This window comes from Phyllobates terribilis, unplaced genomic scaffold (genome assembly GCF_046119375.1).
Source record: "Phyllobates terribilis strain yellow unplaced genomic scaffold, ASM4611937v1 Scaffold_6__1_contigs__length_29720123, whole genome shotgun sequence".
Lineage (NCBI taxonomy): Eukaryota > Metazoa > Chordata > Amphibia > Anura > Dendrobatidae > Phyllobates > Phyllobates terribilis.
The window spans coordinates 4,150,947-4,169,358 of NW_027362766.1; the positions used below are offsets into that span (position 1 = coordinate 4,150,947).

The 18,412-nt window shown below is 53.7% G+C and overlaps 1 protein-coding gene across 6 annotated transcripts in view; it reads left to right on the forward strand.

The window, feature by feature from the left end:
• Positions 1-18,158, forward strand: part of ENTREP3 (endosomal transmembrane epsin interactor 3) — a 62,189-nt gene extending 44,031 nt beyond the window's left edge. For 2 of the 6 annotated variants that reach the window (XM_073637293.1, XM_073637297.1), the window contains exons 2-10: positions 1,025-1,081; positions 1,658-1,978; positions 2,297-2,457; positions 2,544-2,643; positions 13,037-13,121; positions 14,798-15,346; positions 16,835-16,903; positions 17,064-17,305; positions 17,642-18,158. In XM_073637293.1, the coding sequence (XP_073493394.1) occupies positions 1,025-1,081; positions 1,658-1,978; positions 2,297-2,457; positions 2,544-2,643; positions 13,037-13,121; positions 14,798-15,346; positions 16,835-16,903; positions 17,064-17,305; positions 17,642-17,815 (1,758 nt within the window). In that variant the 3' untranslated portion in view covers positions 17,816-18,158. The remainder of the gene's footprint in view (positions 1-1,024; positions 1,082-1,657; positions 1,979-2,296; positions 2,458-2,543; positions 2,644-13,036; positions 13,122-14,797; positions 15,347-16,834; positions 16,904-17,063; positions 17,306-17,641) is intronic. The other 4 variants (XM_073637294.1, XM_073637298.1, XM_073637295.1 and 1 more) reach the window with 3 other exon arrangements.
• Positions 18,159-18,412: the final 254 nt, after the last annotated feature.

Below are 18,412 nucleotides of genomic sequence, written 5' to 3' on the forward strand. Positions count from 1 at the left end.
TCGCTCATACCTGTATGTGTATGGGGCGATGTATTAGGGGTATAGAGAAGGCCAGGTGTCGCTCTTACCTGTATGTGTATGGGGGGATGTATTAGGGGTATAGAGAAGGCCAGGTGTCGCTCATACCTGTATGTGTATGGGGGGATGTATTAGGGGTATAGAGAAGGCCAGGTGTCGCTCATACCTGTATGTGTATGGGGGGATGTATTAGGGGTATAGAGAAGGCCAGGTGTCGCTCTTACCTGTATGTGTATGGGGGGATGTATTAGGGGTATAGAGAAGGCCAGGTGTTGCTCATACCTGTATGTGTATGGGGGGATGTATTAGGGGTATAGAGAAGGCCAGGTGTCGCTCATACCTGTATGTGTATGGGGGGATGTATTAGGGGTAGAGAGAAGGCCAGGTGTCGCTCATACCTGTATGTGTATGGGGGGATGTATTAGGGGTAGAGAGAAGGCCAGGTGTTGCTCATACCTGTATGTGTATGGGGGGATGTATTAGGGGTAGAGAGAAGGCCAGGTGTCGCTCATACCTGTATGTGTATGGGGGGATGTATTAGGGGTAGAGAGAAGGCCAGGTGTCCGCTGACACTTGTATGTGTATGAAGGCTGCCAGCACCTTGGGTTATGATGGAGGCCATGTTTTCTTACTTTTCAATGCTGACGTGACTCATGTTCTCACGACATTTTTCATCTATTGAACTATTTCAGTTTTTTAGACGTCTTCAGACTCATATTCTAACATTGTCACTTTTTCCTTCTTTTCTGTAACCTTCACTTCTCCACGTTTCCCCCGTACATTGCATCGTCTTCACTTCCTCCATCACTGAGACTCGTCTTCTCCTTATGGTGGTCTTGTGCCTATCCCCACCTCTCTCCTTGTATCCCACACTGGCTCTACTGTCTCTGCTCCATTGCTTCCTCCTTCTTCCCATCTCCTCTTTTCTCTTCTTTTCTCTTCTTTTCTCTTCTTTTCTCCTCTTTTCTCCTCTTTTCTCCTCTTTTCTCCTCTTCTTGCTGCTCAGTTGGCTGTTTCGGGTCTTATTGGCTGCATCTCATGGAAAAAGCCGATCACGCTGGTGGTAAGTATGGATCTTTAGGCCACAGGATGGGGCTTGTTCACACTGATCATGAAGAAATGCCCAGAGACGCTTACAATCTATGAAGAACACTGGGTGACATGATGGGTTTAGAAAGTTCTTGTTTTGTACAATGGTTCTTCCATCTTATTTAAAATGCAATATAGTGTCATATATGTACAATAGCTGCATGGGCTTTCCCTGGTCAGTATGTGCACACAATGGGGGTACTGACTAATTCACAGATTATCTGAGGATAGTCAGTTTATGAAAAGTTATATATTTTATGGAGTCACCCATATTGGGAACTAACTGGACCATCTGGGTTAGCGCATTCTAGAGATTTAGTGCAGCACAGAAGAAGTCCTGCAGACGGGAGCGGGAGGTTATAATAATAATTTTTATTTCTATAGCGCCAACATATTCCGCAGCACTTTACATTTTAGGGTTTGGATAACAATGCATATTATTGTTAGATCACTGGCAGAACGTGCGTTGGGTGGTAGCCAGGTGGCAGATTATAAGATCTCAGCGTGGGAATGAGTAGTCCGCTGATGGTGCTGTCGAATCGTTTTTCAGGTGACGGCGTTCACGCTGGTCAGTGCCCTGAGTGTGATGCTCAGCCTGGCCGGTTCCATCCTCTCCTGCCAGAACGGACAGCTGGTGAAATCCTTTAATTCCTGTAAAAAGGTGAGTGTACACTTTGCTTTCTGCTGTCTTTTATACCTGGGCTCATTGGTTTACAGCTCCCATTTCCTGGACTCTCTTATTCAGGAAAACAACTGGTGTATTTGCTGCCACCCAGTTGGCCAACAGGAGGCGCTACCTGACTGCAGAGAGCTGGAAAAGTTGACCCTGTACCCCAACCACCAGTGTGACAGTATCCGCGTGGCGCTGAAGGTGGGTGATATCAGAAGGCTGTACGTTCTCCGTTTCTTGCCTTTCCACCTCCTGGTGACCCCTCTAGACTGGCTGTCTTCCTTTTTTGTCGGCGGTCCAGTCATCTACTGACCATTCTCTGTCCTAGGACCTGTTGTTTAGTGTCTGTGGCCTCACCATCTTTTCCACCATCATCTGCACCTTGTCCGCTGTCATCTGCTGCATTCAAATATTCTCATTGGATGTCACCCATGTCGTAAGTTCTGTACCGCGTGTGCAGACGCACATATGTCAGCTGCAAGCGCTGGTCCTGTTCACACGTATGTTTTTTTTCCAAAGCTGGCCCAGCAGAGATCCACTTCTGTCAACCTTGAGTGCTTCTCTCCCCAAGATGCAATCCTGCAGCGTATGATGGAGTGTGAGGAGTTTGTGCCCCCGGTTCCTCCACCGCCATATTACCCACCAGAATATACCTGCAGCTCGGAGACTGACGCACAGAGGTACGGTAAGAAGGTGCCGGGGATACAGGTGTGACTGCGCTGCACAGTATCACCACTAGCAATCCTCACTGCTCTGATCTCTACAGCATCACATACAATGGATCCATGGACAGCCCCATCCCACTCTACCCAGTAGACTTCCCACCATCCTACGAAAGTGTGATGGGGATCCGGGAGGACAGTCAGGTGAGAGGGGGCATAAGAGGGAGTGTGACAAGATGTGTGAGGGGGGTGACTGGCAAATTATGGCACCAAGCTTCCTGCACGTTTCTAGGCTAATCGTCTGCAAGACCTTGTCAGCCAGCTTAGCATAAAAATGTATTGCAGAAGTATACAGCTCTGAATTGAACCTGAAGGGAACTGAAGGTAACTGGATACTCAGTCACAGTAAACAATGTTCCTGTTTGTTTTCATTCTCTCCTCCATAATCCTTCACTTTCTACTAACCCCCCTAATCCCTACACCTAGCAAGGAACTGGTCATCTCTTCCTCCATCCTCCCCATCCATCTCACCTTCTCCTCGGAACTATTCCTCAACATACAATCCTGCATCTCTAAGCACAGACAGCCACCTCATGCCATCTCCTGCTCCCACCTGCTAACACTTTCTCTGCTGGCGATATCTCTCCAAATCTCACCCCCTTCCCTCCACCACATCCTCACAGTCACTGCTACCTTTCATCCTAGATCTAGCACACATTTCCGCAACCTCTCTAACCTTATAGCCATCTGCCCAGCCCCCGCTTCCCCAGTCCCACTAACAGGAGCTCTATGGAAAGCTCGCTCCGCCTGCAACAAACTTTCCTACATTCATGATCTTTTCATTACTAACAAACTTTCCTTCCTCGGCATCACCAAAACCTGGCTCACCCCCTCGGTCACAGCCTCTCCAGCTGCACTTTTGTATGGCAGACTCCACCTTTCCCACACACCCCGTCCCAGCGGCAAGCATTGTGGAGGAGTTGGCTTTCTCCTGTCAGACAACTGCTCCTTCTCACATATCCCACTGCCACCCTCCATTACTCTCCCCTCTTTTGAAGTGCACTGCGTGCGCATTTACTCCCCCTCCAACCAGCTGTCATTTACCGCCCCCCAGGGCAAGCCACCACCTTCTTAGACCACTTCACCACCTGGCTACTTCACTTCCTTTCCGCTGACATCCCCACTATCATCATGGGCGATTTCAACATCCCCATTGACACTTCCCACTCATCTGTCTCCAAGCTTCTATCCCACACTTCCTACTTTGGCCTTACTCAATGGTCCTCCGCGGCCACTCACAAAGATGGACACAGACTGGACCTCATCTTCACCCACCTCTGTTCCGTATCCAACCCCTCTAACTCTCCTCTCCCTCTTTCTGACCACAACTTACTCACATTCTCTCCTCTCTCCTCGTTCACAATCCCCCACCCAAAAACTTGCACACCCTCACAGAAATCTCAAACACCTCAACCTACACTCACTCTCTGAATCCCTCCTCCCTCTTACAGACATAAATTCCCTACAATATGCAGATGCTGCTACCACCTTATATAACACCATAACAGTTGCAGCTCTTGATTCAGTCTCCTCCCTCATACATACCAAAGCTTGTGCAATCAACAGGCAACCTTGGCACACCAGCCTGACTAAAGAACTGAGACGGACTTCCAGGGTTGCTGAGCGGAGCTGGAAAAGGTCCCACTCCAACAAGCACTTCATCGCATTCAAACAAGCCCTCGCTACTTTCAGGTCCACACTCACTGCAGCAAAACAAACCTACTTCTCATCTCTCATATCCTCCCTGTCTCACAACCCTAAACAGCTATTCAGTACTTTTAATTCTCTCCTCCGTCCCCCAGCACACCCTCCCTCTCCACTCATCTCAGCTGAAGACTTTGCCTCATTCTTCAAGCAGAAGATTGATACCATCAGACAAAGCTTTTGCCATAAGTCCTCACAGTCCCTCCTCATATCTACTCAACTCTCCTCCTCCAAAACCAGCTTCTCCGCCATCACGGAAGATCAACTTTCCTCTTTACTCTCCAAGTCACATCTCAAGACCTGTGAACTTGACCCATCCCATCCCACCTCATCCCAAATTTTACCACAATCTTCATCCCAACCCTAACCCACCTCTTCAACCTGTCACTAACAACTGGTGTCTTCCCCTCATGCTTCAAACAAGCCTCGATCACACCCATCCTCAAAAAGCCCTCCCTTGACCCATCCTCTCTGACTAGCTATTGCCCCATATCACTTCTTCCCTATGCCTCAAAACTACTGGAACAACACGTATCACCTCTATGCTGACGACACACAGATCTACCTCTCTGGACCCGATATCTCCTCCCTACTAACCAGTGGGCTACAATACAAGGGGGCGGTCCTTGTAAGGGAGCGGGTGGCGACCAGGCGGGCAGTCACAGGAGGTGACCTGGACAGTCTCTGAGTGAACGGGACAGTCTCTGAGTGAACGGGACAGTCTCTGAGTGAACGGGACAGTCTCTGAGTGAACGGGTTGGAGGTCACGGCAAGTGACCGGGGCAGTCTCTAGGTATAGGGTTGGTACGACCTGTGGCGGCTGAAGATAGACGAGAGCTCCCAGGTGAGCAGGCGAGAGTCTCTGGATGAACGGGTGGTCACAGCATGTGACGGCGGAGCCTCCAGGAAGACCAGCGGACAGGCGACAGATGAGCGCTCCCAGGTGAGCGGGCAGAAGTCTCTGGACAGGCGGGTGGTCACAGCACGTGACGGCAGAGCCTCCGGGTAGGCAAACAGACAGGTAGCAGATGAGCGCTCCCAGGTGAGCGGGCAGGAGTCACTGGACAGGCAGGTGGTCACAGCACGTGACGGCGGAGCCTCCAGGTAGGCTAGCAGGCAGATAGCAGATGTGCGCTCCCAGGTGAGCGGGCAAGCTGGTCCATAGACAGACTGACAGGAGTTGGTAGGCAGACCGTCGGACCTCAGGCAGGCAGGCAGGTAGCTGATGTGCGCTCCCAGGTGAGCGGGCAAGAGTCTCTGGAATAGCTGGTGGTCACAGCACGTGACAGCGAAGCCTCCGGGCAGGCAAGCAGGCAGGTAGCGGAGAAGCGCTCCCAGGTGAGCGGGCAGGCTGGTCCTTAGACAGACTGACAGGAGTAGTAAGGCAGACCGTCGGACCTCAGACTAGCAGACAGGTAGCAAGTAATCAGGCAGGAATCTGACAGGTAACTGGCAGGTAACTGGCAACGGGACCTGAGGGCTGAAGCACAGGTGAGACACAGGTGCAAACAACATTGCTCGGGCACCTCCATTTTGGAGGAGGTGCCTTATATATGATGAAGTCCTCCAGCCATTGGCCGGGGACTCCTTAGGACGACGCGCGCGGCCCCTTTAAGAGGAGGGGAGCGCGCGCGCCCTAAGCACAGGGGCCGGGAAGGAGCGCGCGCTGAGAGCAGAGTGGGAGGAGGACGCCGGGAAGGAGCGCGCGCTGACAGCAGAGCGGGAGAGGGACGCCGGGCACGGGGCAGAGCGGTGAGGGGAGCAGCGTCCCTGCCTAGCAGAGGGCAGGGACGCCGGCACTACAGTACCCCCCCCTTTAGGCCCCCCCTTTTCTAGGCCAGACAGAAATTTAGCTAGGATGAGAGGGGCATGGATGTTCTCCCGGGGCTCCCACGTTCTCTCCTCAGGACCAAACCCCTTCCAATCTACCAGAAAAAAGGTCTTTCCTCTTACCCTTTTGGTGGCAAGAATGTTCTCTACCTCAAACTCGTCCTCAGCGGAAACCGGAGCAGGAGGCGTACCTGTAGACTTGGAAAAAGAGTTAAGTACCACAGGTTTGAGGAGAGATACATGGAAGGAGTTAGGGATCCGTAAGTTGGCCGGGAGTTTCAATTTATAGGCCACCGGGTTGATCTGACTGGTGACCTCCAGAGGTCCGATGAACCGAGGCCCTAACTTGTAAGAAGGTATCTTGAGTCGAACATATTTAGATGAGAGCCAGACTTTATCTCCTGGACGAAATTGAGGAGGATCCAGGCGTTTTTTGTCAGCGTGTCTTTTCATCCGTTCGGACGACTGAAGGAGTGCGGATCGGGTACTCTCCCAAATGGAGGAAAATTTGCTAACGAGAGATTCCGCAGCCGGGTTGTCCACCGAGGTGGAGACAGGAAAAGGAATCCGAGGATGCTGACCAAAGACTACAAAAAACGGGGATTTGGAGGAGGATTCGCTCTCGTGATTATTGTAAGAGAACTCGGCCCATGGTAGGAGATCCACCCAGTCAGAATGGTGGGCATTAACGAAGTGCCCGGAGGTAACTGGTCAGGTTCTGATTGATCCGCTCCACTTGACCATTGGACTGTGGGTGGTAAGCGGAAGAGAAGTCCAGGGTGACGTCTAGTAGTTTACAAGTGGCTCTCCAGAAGCGTGAGGTGAACTGTACCCCACGATCCGACACGATGTGGAGGGGCAGGCCATGAAGACGGAAGATGTGACGAATAAAGTCTCTAGCTAGCTCGGGTGCAGACGGGAGGCCTGGTAGGGGAACGAAATGAGCCATCTTGGAGAAGCGGTCAGCGACCACCCAAATGACCGTACAACCGGCAGAGAGTGGGAGGTCAGTTATGAAGTCCATTGCAATATGCTGCCAGGGGGCAGCAGGTACTGGGAGCGGAAGGAGGCGACCGGCTGGCAGATGTCTCGGAACCTTGTTGCGGGCGCAGGACACACAGGCAGAAACAAAGTCTATTACATCCTTGTGCAGGGTAGGCCACCAGTAGTGACGGGAAATAAGCTGGAGGGTCTTCTTCTGACCAGCGTGGCCAGCCAGTTTAGACGAGTGACCCCAGTGAAGGATCTTCTCCCGATCAGGTACTGATACGAACGTCTTTCCGGGAGGGAGACGATTTAGACTCACGGGAGCCACCTGCATTACTCTGGCGGGATCGATGATGTGTTTCGGATCTTCCTCGAGATCAGATACCAGAAAGGATCGAGACAAGGCGTCCGCCTTGACGTTTTTGTCAGCCGGGCGAAAATGAAGGACAAAATCAAAACGAGCAAAAAACAAGGACCACCGGGCTTGGCGCGGGTTAAGTCTCTGGGCATGCTGGAGGTAAGCCAAGTTCTTGTGGTCAGTGTAAATTATTACCGGGTGAAGAGCCCCCTCAAGCAGGTAACGCCACTCCTCCAATGCCAGTTTGATGGCCAATAACTCTTGATCTCCTATGGAATAATTGCGCTCTGAGGAGGAGAAGAGTTTAGAGAAGAAGCCGCAAGTTACCATCCTCCCGGAAGAAGATTTTTGAGTAAGTACCGCTCCAGCTCCAGAGGAGGAGGCGTCCACTTCCAGGAAGAACTGCTTGTTGCTGTCCGGGCGATGCAGCACCGGGGCGGAAGAGAAGGCCTGTTTTAAGGAAAGAAAGGCTTCTTCTGCTTCGGGCGGCCACTGTTTGGGATTAGTACCCTTACGGGTGAGCGCGGAAATTGGGGCAGTCCGGGAAGAGAAGTGTGGTATGAAGAGGCGGTAGTAGTTGGCGAAGCCCAGGAACCGCTGAATGGCTTTCAACCCCTCCGGTCGGGGCCATTTCTCGATGGCAGACAGTTTCTCTGGATCCATTCGTAGGCCGGTCTGAGAAATAATGTAGCCCAAAAACGGAAGCGAGGTCTGCTCAAAGAGGCACTTCTCGTATTTAGCGAAGAGGTGATTCTGCCTGAGCCTGAGCAGGACCTGACGAACGTCCCTCCGGTGAGTCTGGAGATCCGGAGAGAAGACCAAGATGTCGTCCAGGTACACCACTACGCAGGAGTAGAGAAGGTCCCGGAAGATGTCATTGACCAACTCTTGAAAGACGGCAGGAGCGTTACAGAGACCAAAGGGCATTACCAGGTATTCATAGTGGCCGTCCCGGGTGTTGAATGCCGTCTTCCATTCATCCCCCTGACGGATACGAACCAGGTTGTACGCCCCACGGAGGTCTAGTTTGGTGAAGATTCTAGCCCCCCTCAGACGATCAAATAATTCTGGAATGAGCGGAAGGGGGTACTTATTCTTCACCGTGATCTGGTTTAGGCCTCTATAGTCTATACAGGGACGGAGAGAGCCGTCCTTCTTTTTGACGAAAAAGAAGCCTGCTCCCGCCGTGGAGGTAGATTTCTGGATGAATCCCCTGGCCAGATTCTCCTCAATATATTCGGACATCGACCGGGTCTCAGCAGCGGATAAAGGATAAATACGCCCACGGGGAGGAGTAGTACCGGGTAACAGGTCGATGGGACAGTCGTATGGTCTATGAGGGGGTAATGTCTCTGCCTCCTTTTTATTAAAGACATCAGCATAAGACCAATAAGGAATCGGAAGTCCAGGTAGATTAGCTGGGGTAGGAGAGGGACGGACGGGATGGACGGGAACCAAGCAGGTCTTATGACAGTCTTGTCCCCAGCGAAGGACTTCTCCGGTTTGCCAGTCAAGCACGGGTGCATGTTTCTGGAGCCAAGGCAGACCTAGCAAGAGGGCGTGAGAGAGTCCAGGCAGAACATGAAAGGAGATACTTTCAGAATGCAGCATTCCCACCTGCAGAGTAATGGATTCGGTGATGAGTTGGATGGGGCGTGGTAAGAGACCCCCATCCACGGCAGCCACAGACAAGGGTACAGCCAGAGGTTTGGTGGGGATGCGGTATTTCTCTACCAGGGACTGTGAAATAAGATTCCCGGCTGCTCCAGAGTCCAGTTGGGCTAGTTCGAAATAACGGTTCTCCCCGTAGACGATTGAAACTGACAACAGCAGGGATGGAGAGGATTTATTCTTGTCTAGGTGGACCTCTCTGAGCGAACCTAGACACAGGCGTTTCCCGACCTCTCCGGGCAGGCACGGATCCGGTGCTGCTTACTGCCACAGTAGAAGCAGGTCCCCTCGGCACGGCGTAAGTCCTGACGGGTCTTGACCATCTTGGTCTGGTCGACCTGCATAGGCTCAGGAGGGTGTACCTGGTTAGAGACAGAAGGAGTGACGGGTTTCTGAAAAGTAGGAGCTAGACGTAGTAACCTCCTCTCACGGGTGACCTCTCTGGCACGCTCCTGGAACCGTAGGTCAATCCGGGTGGCAAGAGTTATTAAGTCATCGAGAGTGGTAGGAATGTCCCGACCGGCAAGTTCATCTTTAATACGGCCGGACAGACCCTCCCAGAAGACGGAAACCAGAGCGTCGTTATCCCAGGCCAGCTCCGAGGCAAGGGTACGGAACCGTATGGCATATTGGCCCACGGTGAGGCTTTCCTGACGGAGGCGTAGCAATGATGATGCGGATGAGGTCTTCCGTCCGGGTTCGTCGAAGACTTTCCGGAAAGCCGTGAGAAAAGCAGGCAAGTTGGACACCAGGGGGTCTCCTCTCTCCCATAGAGGATTTAGCCAGGCCAGAGCCTCCCCGGTGAGATGGGACATGATGAATGCAATTTTGGCTCGGTCGGAGTTAAACTGGTGGGACAATAGTTCAAAGTGCAGGGTGCACTGATTTATGAAGCCCCGAGCCTGGACGGAGTCGCCTCCGAAGCGAGGAGGTGCAGAAAGCCGGGGTCCGGGGTAGGATACCATAGTATTAGTGGGCAGCGGAGCTGCCGGATTGCGAGACATGGCACTGGCGGTGGTTGCTGGTGGAGCAGTCAGAGTGTCCAGGCGAGTATTGACATTCCGCAGGTGACCCAGGATGGACTCCTGTTGGGACCTTTGACGGGACAGTTCATGACACAGGTCCGAGAGCGAGGGAGCTTGGGTGCCACCGGGTTCCATGGCCCGAGCAAACTGTAACGGGTCTGGGAGGCGGAACCTCTGGGCTACAATACAAGGGGGCGGTCCTTGTAAGGGAGCGGGTGGCGACCAGGCAGGCAGTCACAGGAGGTGACCTGGACAGTCTCTGAGTGAACGGGACAGTCTCTGAGTGAACGGGACAGTCTCTGAGTGAACGGGACAGTCTCTGAGTGAACGGGCTGGAGGTCACGGCAAGTGACCGGGGCAGTCTCTAGGTATAGGGTTGGTACAACCTGTGGCGGCTGAAGATAGACGAGAGCTCCCAGGTGAGCAGGCGAGAGTCTCTGGATGAACGGGTGGTCACAGCATGTGACGGCGGAGCCTCCAGGAAGACCAGCGGACAGGCGACAGATGAGCGCTCCCAGGTGAGCGGGCAGAAGTCTCTGGACAGGCGGGTGGTCACAGCACGTGACGGCAGAGCCTCCGGGTAGGCAAACAGACAGATAGCAGATGAGCGCTCCCAGGTGAGCGGGCAGGAGTCACTGGACAGGCAGGTGGTCACAGCACGTGACGGCGGAGCCTCCAGGTAGGCTAGCAGGCAGATAGCAGATGTGCGCTCCCAGGTGAGCGGGCAAGCTGGTCCATAGACAGACTGACAGGAGTTGGTAGGCAGACCGTCGGACCTCAGGCAGGCAGGTAGCTGATGTGCGCTCCCAGGTGAGCGGGCAAGAGTCTCTGGAATAGCTGGTGGTCACAGCACGTGACAGCGAAGCCTCCGGGCAGGCAAGCAGGCAGGTAGCGGAGAAGCGCTCCCAGGTGAGCGGGCAGGCTGGTCCTTAGACAGACTGACAGGAGTAGTAAGGCAGACCGTCGGACCTCAGACTAGCAGACAGGTAGCAAGTAATCAGGCAGGAATCTGACAGGTAACTGGCAACGGGACCTGAGGGCTGAAGCACAGGTGAGACACAGGTGCAAACAACATTGCTCGGGCACCTCCATTTTGGAGGAGGTGCCTTATATATGATGAAGTCCTCCGGCCATTGGCCGGGGACTCCTTAGGACGACGCGCGCGGCCCCTTTAAGAGGAGGGGAGCGCGCGCGCGCGCGCGCCCTAACCACAGGGGCCGGGAAGGAGCGCGCGCTGAGAGCAGAGCGGGAGGAGGACGCCGGGAAGGACCGCGCGCTGACAGCAGAGCGGGAGAGGGACGCCGGGCACGGGGCAGAGCGGTGAGGGGAGCAGCGTCCCTGCCTAGCAGAGGGCAGGGACGCCGGCACTACAACCAGAATCCCACAATGTCTGTCCGCTATTTCATCTTTCTTCTCTACTAGATTCCTAAAACTTAATATGGATAAAACAGAATTCATCATCTTTCCGCCATCCCATTCACCCCCCCAACTGATCTATCCATCAAAGTCAATGGCTGCCCACTCTCCCCAGTCCCTCAAGCTCGCTGCCTCGGGGTAACCCTGGACTCTGATCTCTCCTTCAAACCACATATCCAAGCCCTTTCCACTTCCTGCCGATTCCAGGTCAAAAATATCTCCCGGATCCGCACATTCCTCAACCATGAATCTGCGAAAACACTAGTGCATGCCCTCATCATCTCCCGCCTCGACTACTGCAACCTCCTGCTCTGTGGCCTCCCCTCTAACACTCTCTCACCCCTCCAATCTATCCTAAACACCGCTGCCCGACTAATCCACCTGTCACCCCGCTATTCCCCGGCCTCTCCTCTCTGTCAATCCCTGCACTGGCTCCCCATTGCCCAGAGACTCCAGTTCAAAACCCTAAACCTGGCATACAAAGCCATCCACAACCTGTCTCCTCCATACATCTGTGACCTAGTCTCCCGGTACATACCTGCACGCAACCTCCGATCCTCACAAGATCTCCTTCTCTGCTCCCCTCTTATCTCCTCTTTCCACAATCGCATACAAGATTTCTCCCGTGCATCCCCCCTAGTCTGGAAATCTCTACCCCAATATATCAGACTCTCGCCTACCGTGGAAACCTTCAAAAGGAACCTGAAGACCTACCTCTTCCGACAAGCCTACAACCTGCAGTAACCACCGCTCCATCATACTGCTGCATGACCAGCTCTACCCCCACCTACTGTATCCTCACCCATCCCTTGTAGACTGTGAGCCCTCGCGGGCAGGGTCCTCACTCCACCATACCGCTGCACGACCAGCTCTGCCCTCACCTACTGTATCCTCACCCATCTCCTGTAGACTGTGAGCCCTCGCGGGCAGGGTCCTCGCTCCACCATACCGCTGCACGACCAGCTCTGCCCTCACCTACTGTATCCTCACCCATCCCCTGTAGACTGTGAGCCCTCGCGGGCAGGGTCCTCGCTCCACCATACCGCTGCACAACCAGCTCTACCCTCACCTACTGTATCCTCACCCATCCCTTGTAGACTGTGAGCCCTCGCGGGCAGGGTCCTCGCTCCACCATACCGCGGCACGACCAGCTCTACCCTCACCTACTGTATCCTCACCCATCCCCTGTAGACTGTGAGCCCTCGCGGGCAGGGTCCTCGCTCCACCATACCGCTGCACGACCAGCTCTACCCTCACCTACTGTATCCTCACCAATCCCCTGTAGACTGTGAGCCCTCGCGGGCAGGGTCCTCGCGGGCAGGGTCCTCGCTCCACCATACCGCTGCACGACCAGCTCTACCCTCACCTACTGCATCCTCACCCATCCCCTGTAGACTGTGAGCCCTCGCGGGCAGGGTCCTCTCTCCTCCTGTACCAGTCACTTGTTGTTTCCTATGTATACCTCTTTTAAACATGTAAAGTGCCATGGAATAAATGGCGCTATGATAATACATAATAATAATATTGGTTTTCTGTATTTGCATAGGCAACATTATATGATGCCCAAGGAAACGAGGAGTCCTGTCCCAGCCTGTCAGACAGAATTGACTCTACTGGACACAGTGGTAACGGTGAGTGGGCAGAGATAACATAGGAGCCGTGGTGGTAACGGTGAGTGGGCAGAGATAACATAGGAGCTGTGGTGGTAACGGTGAGTGGGTAGAGATAACATAGGAGCTGTGGTGGTAACGGTGAGTGGGCAGAGATAACATAGGAGCTATGGTGGTAACGGTGAGTGGGCAGAGATAACATAGGAGCTGTGGTGGTAACGGTGAGTGGGCAGAGATAACATAGGAGCTGTGGTGGTAACGGTGAGTGGTCAGAGATAACATAGGAGCTGTGGGGGTAATGGAGAGTGGTCAGAGATAACATAGGAGCTGTGGTGGTAACGGTGAGTGGTCAGAGATAACATAGGAGCTGTGGTGGTAACGGTGAGTGGTCAGAGATAACATAGGAGCTGTGGTGGTAACAGTGAGTGGTCAGAGATAACATAGGAGCTGTGGTGGTAACAGTGAGTGGTCAGAGATAACATAGGAGCTGTGGTGGTAACGGTGAGTGGGCAGAGATAACATAGGAGCTGTGGTGGTAACGGTGAGTGGTCAGAGATAACATAGGAGCTGTGGTGGTAACGGTGAGTGGGCAGAGATAACAGGAGCTGTGGTGGTAACGGTGAGTGGGCAGAGATAACATAGGAGCTGTGGTGGTAACGGTGAGTGGTCAGAGATAACATAGGAGCTGTGGTGGTAACGGTGAGTGGTGAGAGATAACATAGGAGCTGTGGTGGTAACGGTGAGTGGTCAGAGATAACATAGGAGCTGTGGTGGTAACGGTGAGTGGGCAGAGATAACATAGGAGCTGTGGTGGTAACGGTGAGTGGTGAGAGATAACATAGGAGCTGTGGTGGTAACGGTGAGTGGGCAGAGATAACATAGGAGCTGTGGTGGTAACGGTGAGTGGTGAGAGATAACATAGAAGCTGTGGTAGTAACGGTGAGTGGTGAGAGATAACATAGGAGCTGTGGTGGTAACGGTGAGTGGTGAGAGATAACATAGGAGCTGTGGTGGTAACGGTGAGTGGTGAGAGATAACATAGGAGCTGTGGTGGTAACGGTGAGTGGTGAGAGATAACATAGGAGCTGTGGTGGTAACAGTGAGTGGGCAGAGATAACATAGGAGCTGTGGTTGTAACGGTGAGTGGTGAGAGATAACATAGGAGCTGTGGTGGTAACGGTGAGTGGTGAGAGATAACATAGGAGCTGTGGTGGTAACGGTGAGTGGTGAGAGATAACATAGGAGCTGTGGTGGTAACGGTGAGTGGTGAGAGATAACATAGGAGCTGTGGTGGTAACGGTGAGTGGTGAGAGATAACATAGGAGCTGTGGTGGTAACAGTGAGTGGGCAGAGATAACATAGGAGCTGTGGTGGTAACGGTGAGTGGTGAGAGATAACATAGGAGCTGTGGTGGTAACGGTGAGTGGTGAGAGATAACATAGGAGCTGTGGTGGTAACGGTGAGTGGGCAGAGATAACATAGGAGCTGTGGTGGTAACGGTGAGTGGTCAGAAATAACATAGGAGCTGAGGTGGTAACGGTGAGTGGTCAGAGATAACTAGCCATGGGGTAATGGGCAGGCGATACGGTGTCGTGTAGAGACTATGCACGCTGCGCTTTATACTTGTCTGGTGTACTCTCTGTTCGGACATGAGGCCTCTGGCCGCTCTCCCTGATCACAATCCCACTCTGTTGCAGAGGACAGCAGCCCCTCTGAAGACTCTGTGCTGCTGGAGATACAGGGCCCGGCTGGATCCGTGGGTTATGTCCAATATCGCTTCATTAAGCGCAGCCGTGCCGACTACTGTCTGAGCGCTGACTGCGGGGAGTGTGGCCTCCACCAGCAGAGCCCCACTGTTAGCCTGCAAGGGCCTTTTGAAGAAGTGGCAGTTCCTCGTGCTAAAGGGGTGCGCTCCTTCTCCTGCTCCACCTCCAGTGACTGTCCCGAGCCTCCCACACACGCAGCCAGTGGGGCCACACGCAGCTGTAACAGGTTGGAAACCATTGGCTGCACGGTGGGGCCATGTTTCCCAGAATTACGCGTAAAAGGAAAGGCTCCACATGAGAGGGACGCAAGCCGAGGGTCCGGATGCTCTCTACACCACAGCTCTCCCTGCCAGGTCCCCGACTGTCCCCATCGCAGGTACAGCGAGAACACCCGGCCCAAAGCCTTGTCCATAGATGTCACCCCAAGACTTGTCATCCGCTCACACAGTGACCCTGGGATCTCCTCACTGCTCAGTACAGGTGAGCTGCAAGCCTCGTCCTTTTCAGTTCCAAGACGACCTGTCAGCCCCATCTTGTGACGTAGACGCGGCCGTTATGGCGCCAAGATACAGATTACACTGTCACCTTTGGTGAAGAAATCTGCTCTGTGGTTTTTCTGCAATAACCATTTGAAGTTTTCTGCTAATTAGAATTCGGTGCACAAGGGCGGGACTGTGCACTGGTGTTCTCCTCCTTGTCTGTGATCCCCGGCCCCCTCCGCCTGCGTCCGGTCTGTGATTCCCCGGCCCCCTCCGCCTGCGTCCGGTCTGTGATTCCCTGGCCCCCTCCGCCTGCGTCCGGTCTGTGATTCCCTGGCCCCCTCCGCCCGCGTCCGCTCTGTGATTCCCCGGCCCCCTCCGCCAGCGTCCGCTCTGTGATTCCCCGGCCCCCTCCGCCCGCGTCCGCTCTGTGATTCCCCGGCCCCCTCCGCCCGCGTCCGCTCTGTGATTCCCCGGCCCCCTCCGCCCACGTCCGCTCTGTGATTCCCCGGCCCCCTCCGCCCGCGTCCGCTCTGTGATTCCCCAACACCTCTGGTCTGTGATTTCCAGCCCCTTTGTCTGCATCTCGTCTTTGATCCCTGGCCCCTCTGCTTGCTTCCGGCCTGCGATCCCCAGCCCCTCTGCCTGCGATCCCCGACTCCTCCACCTGCGATCCTTGGCCCTTCCACCTGCGTCGGGTCTGTGATCCCCGGCTTCTGCGCCTGCCATCCCTTGCCCCTTCGCCTTCCTCCAGCCTGCGATCCCTGGCCCCTCTGCTTGCCTCCGGTCTGCAATCTCTGGCCCCTCCACCTGTGATCCCTGGCCCTTCCACCTGCCTCCGACCTCCGACTCCTCCACCTGCAATCCTTGGCCCTTCCACCTGCGTCGGGTCTGTGATCCCTGGCTTCTGCGCCTGCCATCCCCTGCCCCTTCGCCTTCCTCCAGCCTGCGATCCGTGGCCCCTCTGCTTGCCGCCGGTCTGCGATCCCCGGCCCCTCCACCTGTGATCCCTGGCCCTTCCACCTACCTCCGATCCCCGGCTCCTGCCGTCTCCAGTCTTTCTGCCTGCTTCTAGTCTGTGATCTCTGGCCCCTCTGCCATTCCGGAGGGGCAGGAGAATCACAGATCTTAGGGGTGGGATCACAGATCGGAGGCAGACTGGAGGGCCAGGGATCACAGACCGGAGGCAGGTGGAGGGACTTGGTGGAAGAGACCCAGTGCACAGTCCGGCCCTTGTGCATCGAAATCTATTTAGCAGATAATTTCAAACTGTGATTAAAGAAGAACCACAAAGTGTAATGACTATACCAGCGCCATTACAGCTGCGTCTTTACATAACAAGATGGTGCTGACAGGTCCTATTTCACCTGCCTTTACCAACAGAGACACCGCTATAATGTGCCGCAGCATGGCGTTGTCCTCTGCTGATGTCACAGCGCAGTCTGATGTCATATCTTCAACATATTTCTGTTTATATTTTACTTCTCAGATTTTGGGGTCCCCGATTACTCCAAGGCTCTAGAGGAGGACAATGTCTTGATTGCATCTGCGTATACAGGTCAGGGGCAGTATACAACAGACGGACTTATAATCCCTGGTAGATATGGCTGGCGTGAAAGCTTTGATGAATTGGGCCCTCAGCGCTCTGAATGTGGCAGATGATGAATCGGGCCCTCAGCGCATGCGGCTCACTGTGACTTCTGCTTCTTCCGCTGCAGGACTATGTGAAGGAGCTGTGTTACACAGACGCCATCCGTCCGGATCGCCAAAACTTCTACGCACTAATTCGGATGGTAAAAACAGAATCCATTTCACCCGCAAAACTGCTCAGCGACTTTCCAGAAGCGGAGCTCTGTCTTTGGGAGACCTGAAAGGAGGGCGTAATTCCCGGGTACTTGTGGCCAGATTTCTGAATAGATCTCGACGGAGTCTGAAAGATGGAGGAGACAACTCAAAACCGGTAATGTGGTCTGCAGACATGTCCACGCTTGGGGTATGATCTGGTGATTGTGTCCACTAATGTAAACAGGTAGCTGAGGACTCAATGGAGTACAAGTGAGAGACATACGCCCATAGGCGGATTATAATGAGGGCAATCTGGGCTGCCGCCCTGGGCCCTTGCTACTCTTAATCCACCCCGGCATACGCCTGCTTTTGAACAATTCGCTCTCTCTCTGATGGTAATTTTTGCCTTTACCACGTTTCCTCTCCTGCTCGCGTTGTGACCTCTTGTGTTGCTTGGTGTACTCCTGTCATTCCTTGCTGTAACGCATTGCACCATTTTGTCACTTCACAGTCTCCGAAAAGCCCCCTGTCATTGGATCATGAGAGACGTCAGGTTGGGACCCCCATGCAGAGTTGTGGAGACCTCAGTTCTACTTCTTCCCTGCGCCGTCTTCTGTCGACTAGTCGGAGAGGAAACCAACGACCTCGCAGCATGAACGGAGCACATAAAGAGAGTCCTGAGTAAAGAGACTGCTCATCTAGAGATCCATTTATCTATGATGGAGAGGATCACATATGGATGGTGGTCACCGTATGTCCCGCAGACCACCAGAAATCCGATAAAAGCACAAGAAGTGACCTTACAGCACAAGCAGCCATCCTTTACGCTTGGACATTTGGGGCAGGTTCTCCTCCGTTTTCTTGCATGTTGATATCTCGCAGTCACACTTTTTGCAGTGTAAGGGCTAGCACCCAGCCGTCCTGTGCTCGGCCCCTCAGTATTGTTCTGCCCAGCACCGGTTGCTTACGATGAAGGAAATATTTTGTGCAGAAGTGTAATTTTCACTAAATTCCTCTGATGAACAAAATCTTTATCTCGTATCTGTTTTTTTTTTGTGATAAGAATTGGAATAAGATTTCTAGGATTTCCATCGCCAACAATACGGCTTCATTGTGTGAGTGGAAGCGGACCCCCTCTGGGAGAGGATCGCCCCCTTGGTTGTGGCTTTGTTGGAGGTGATTTTTGCTTGTTACTTTGGTGTGGTGGGAGGTTGTCTGAAGTCTCCAGATTCCAAATCTTCCCCACAAGGTAGCAGAGGCATTAATGAAAACCGCAAATCAC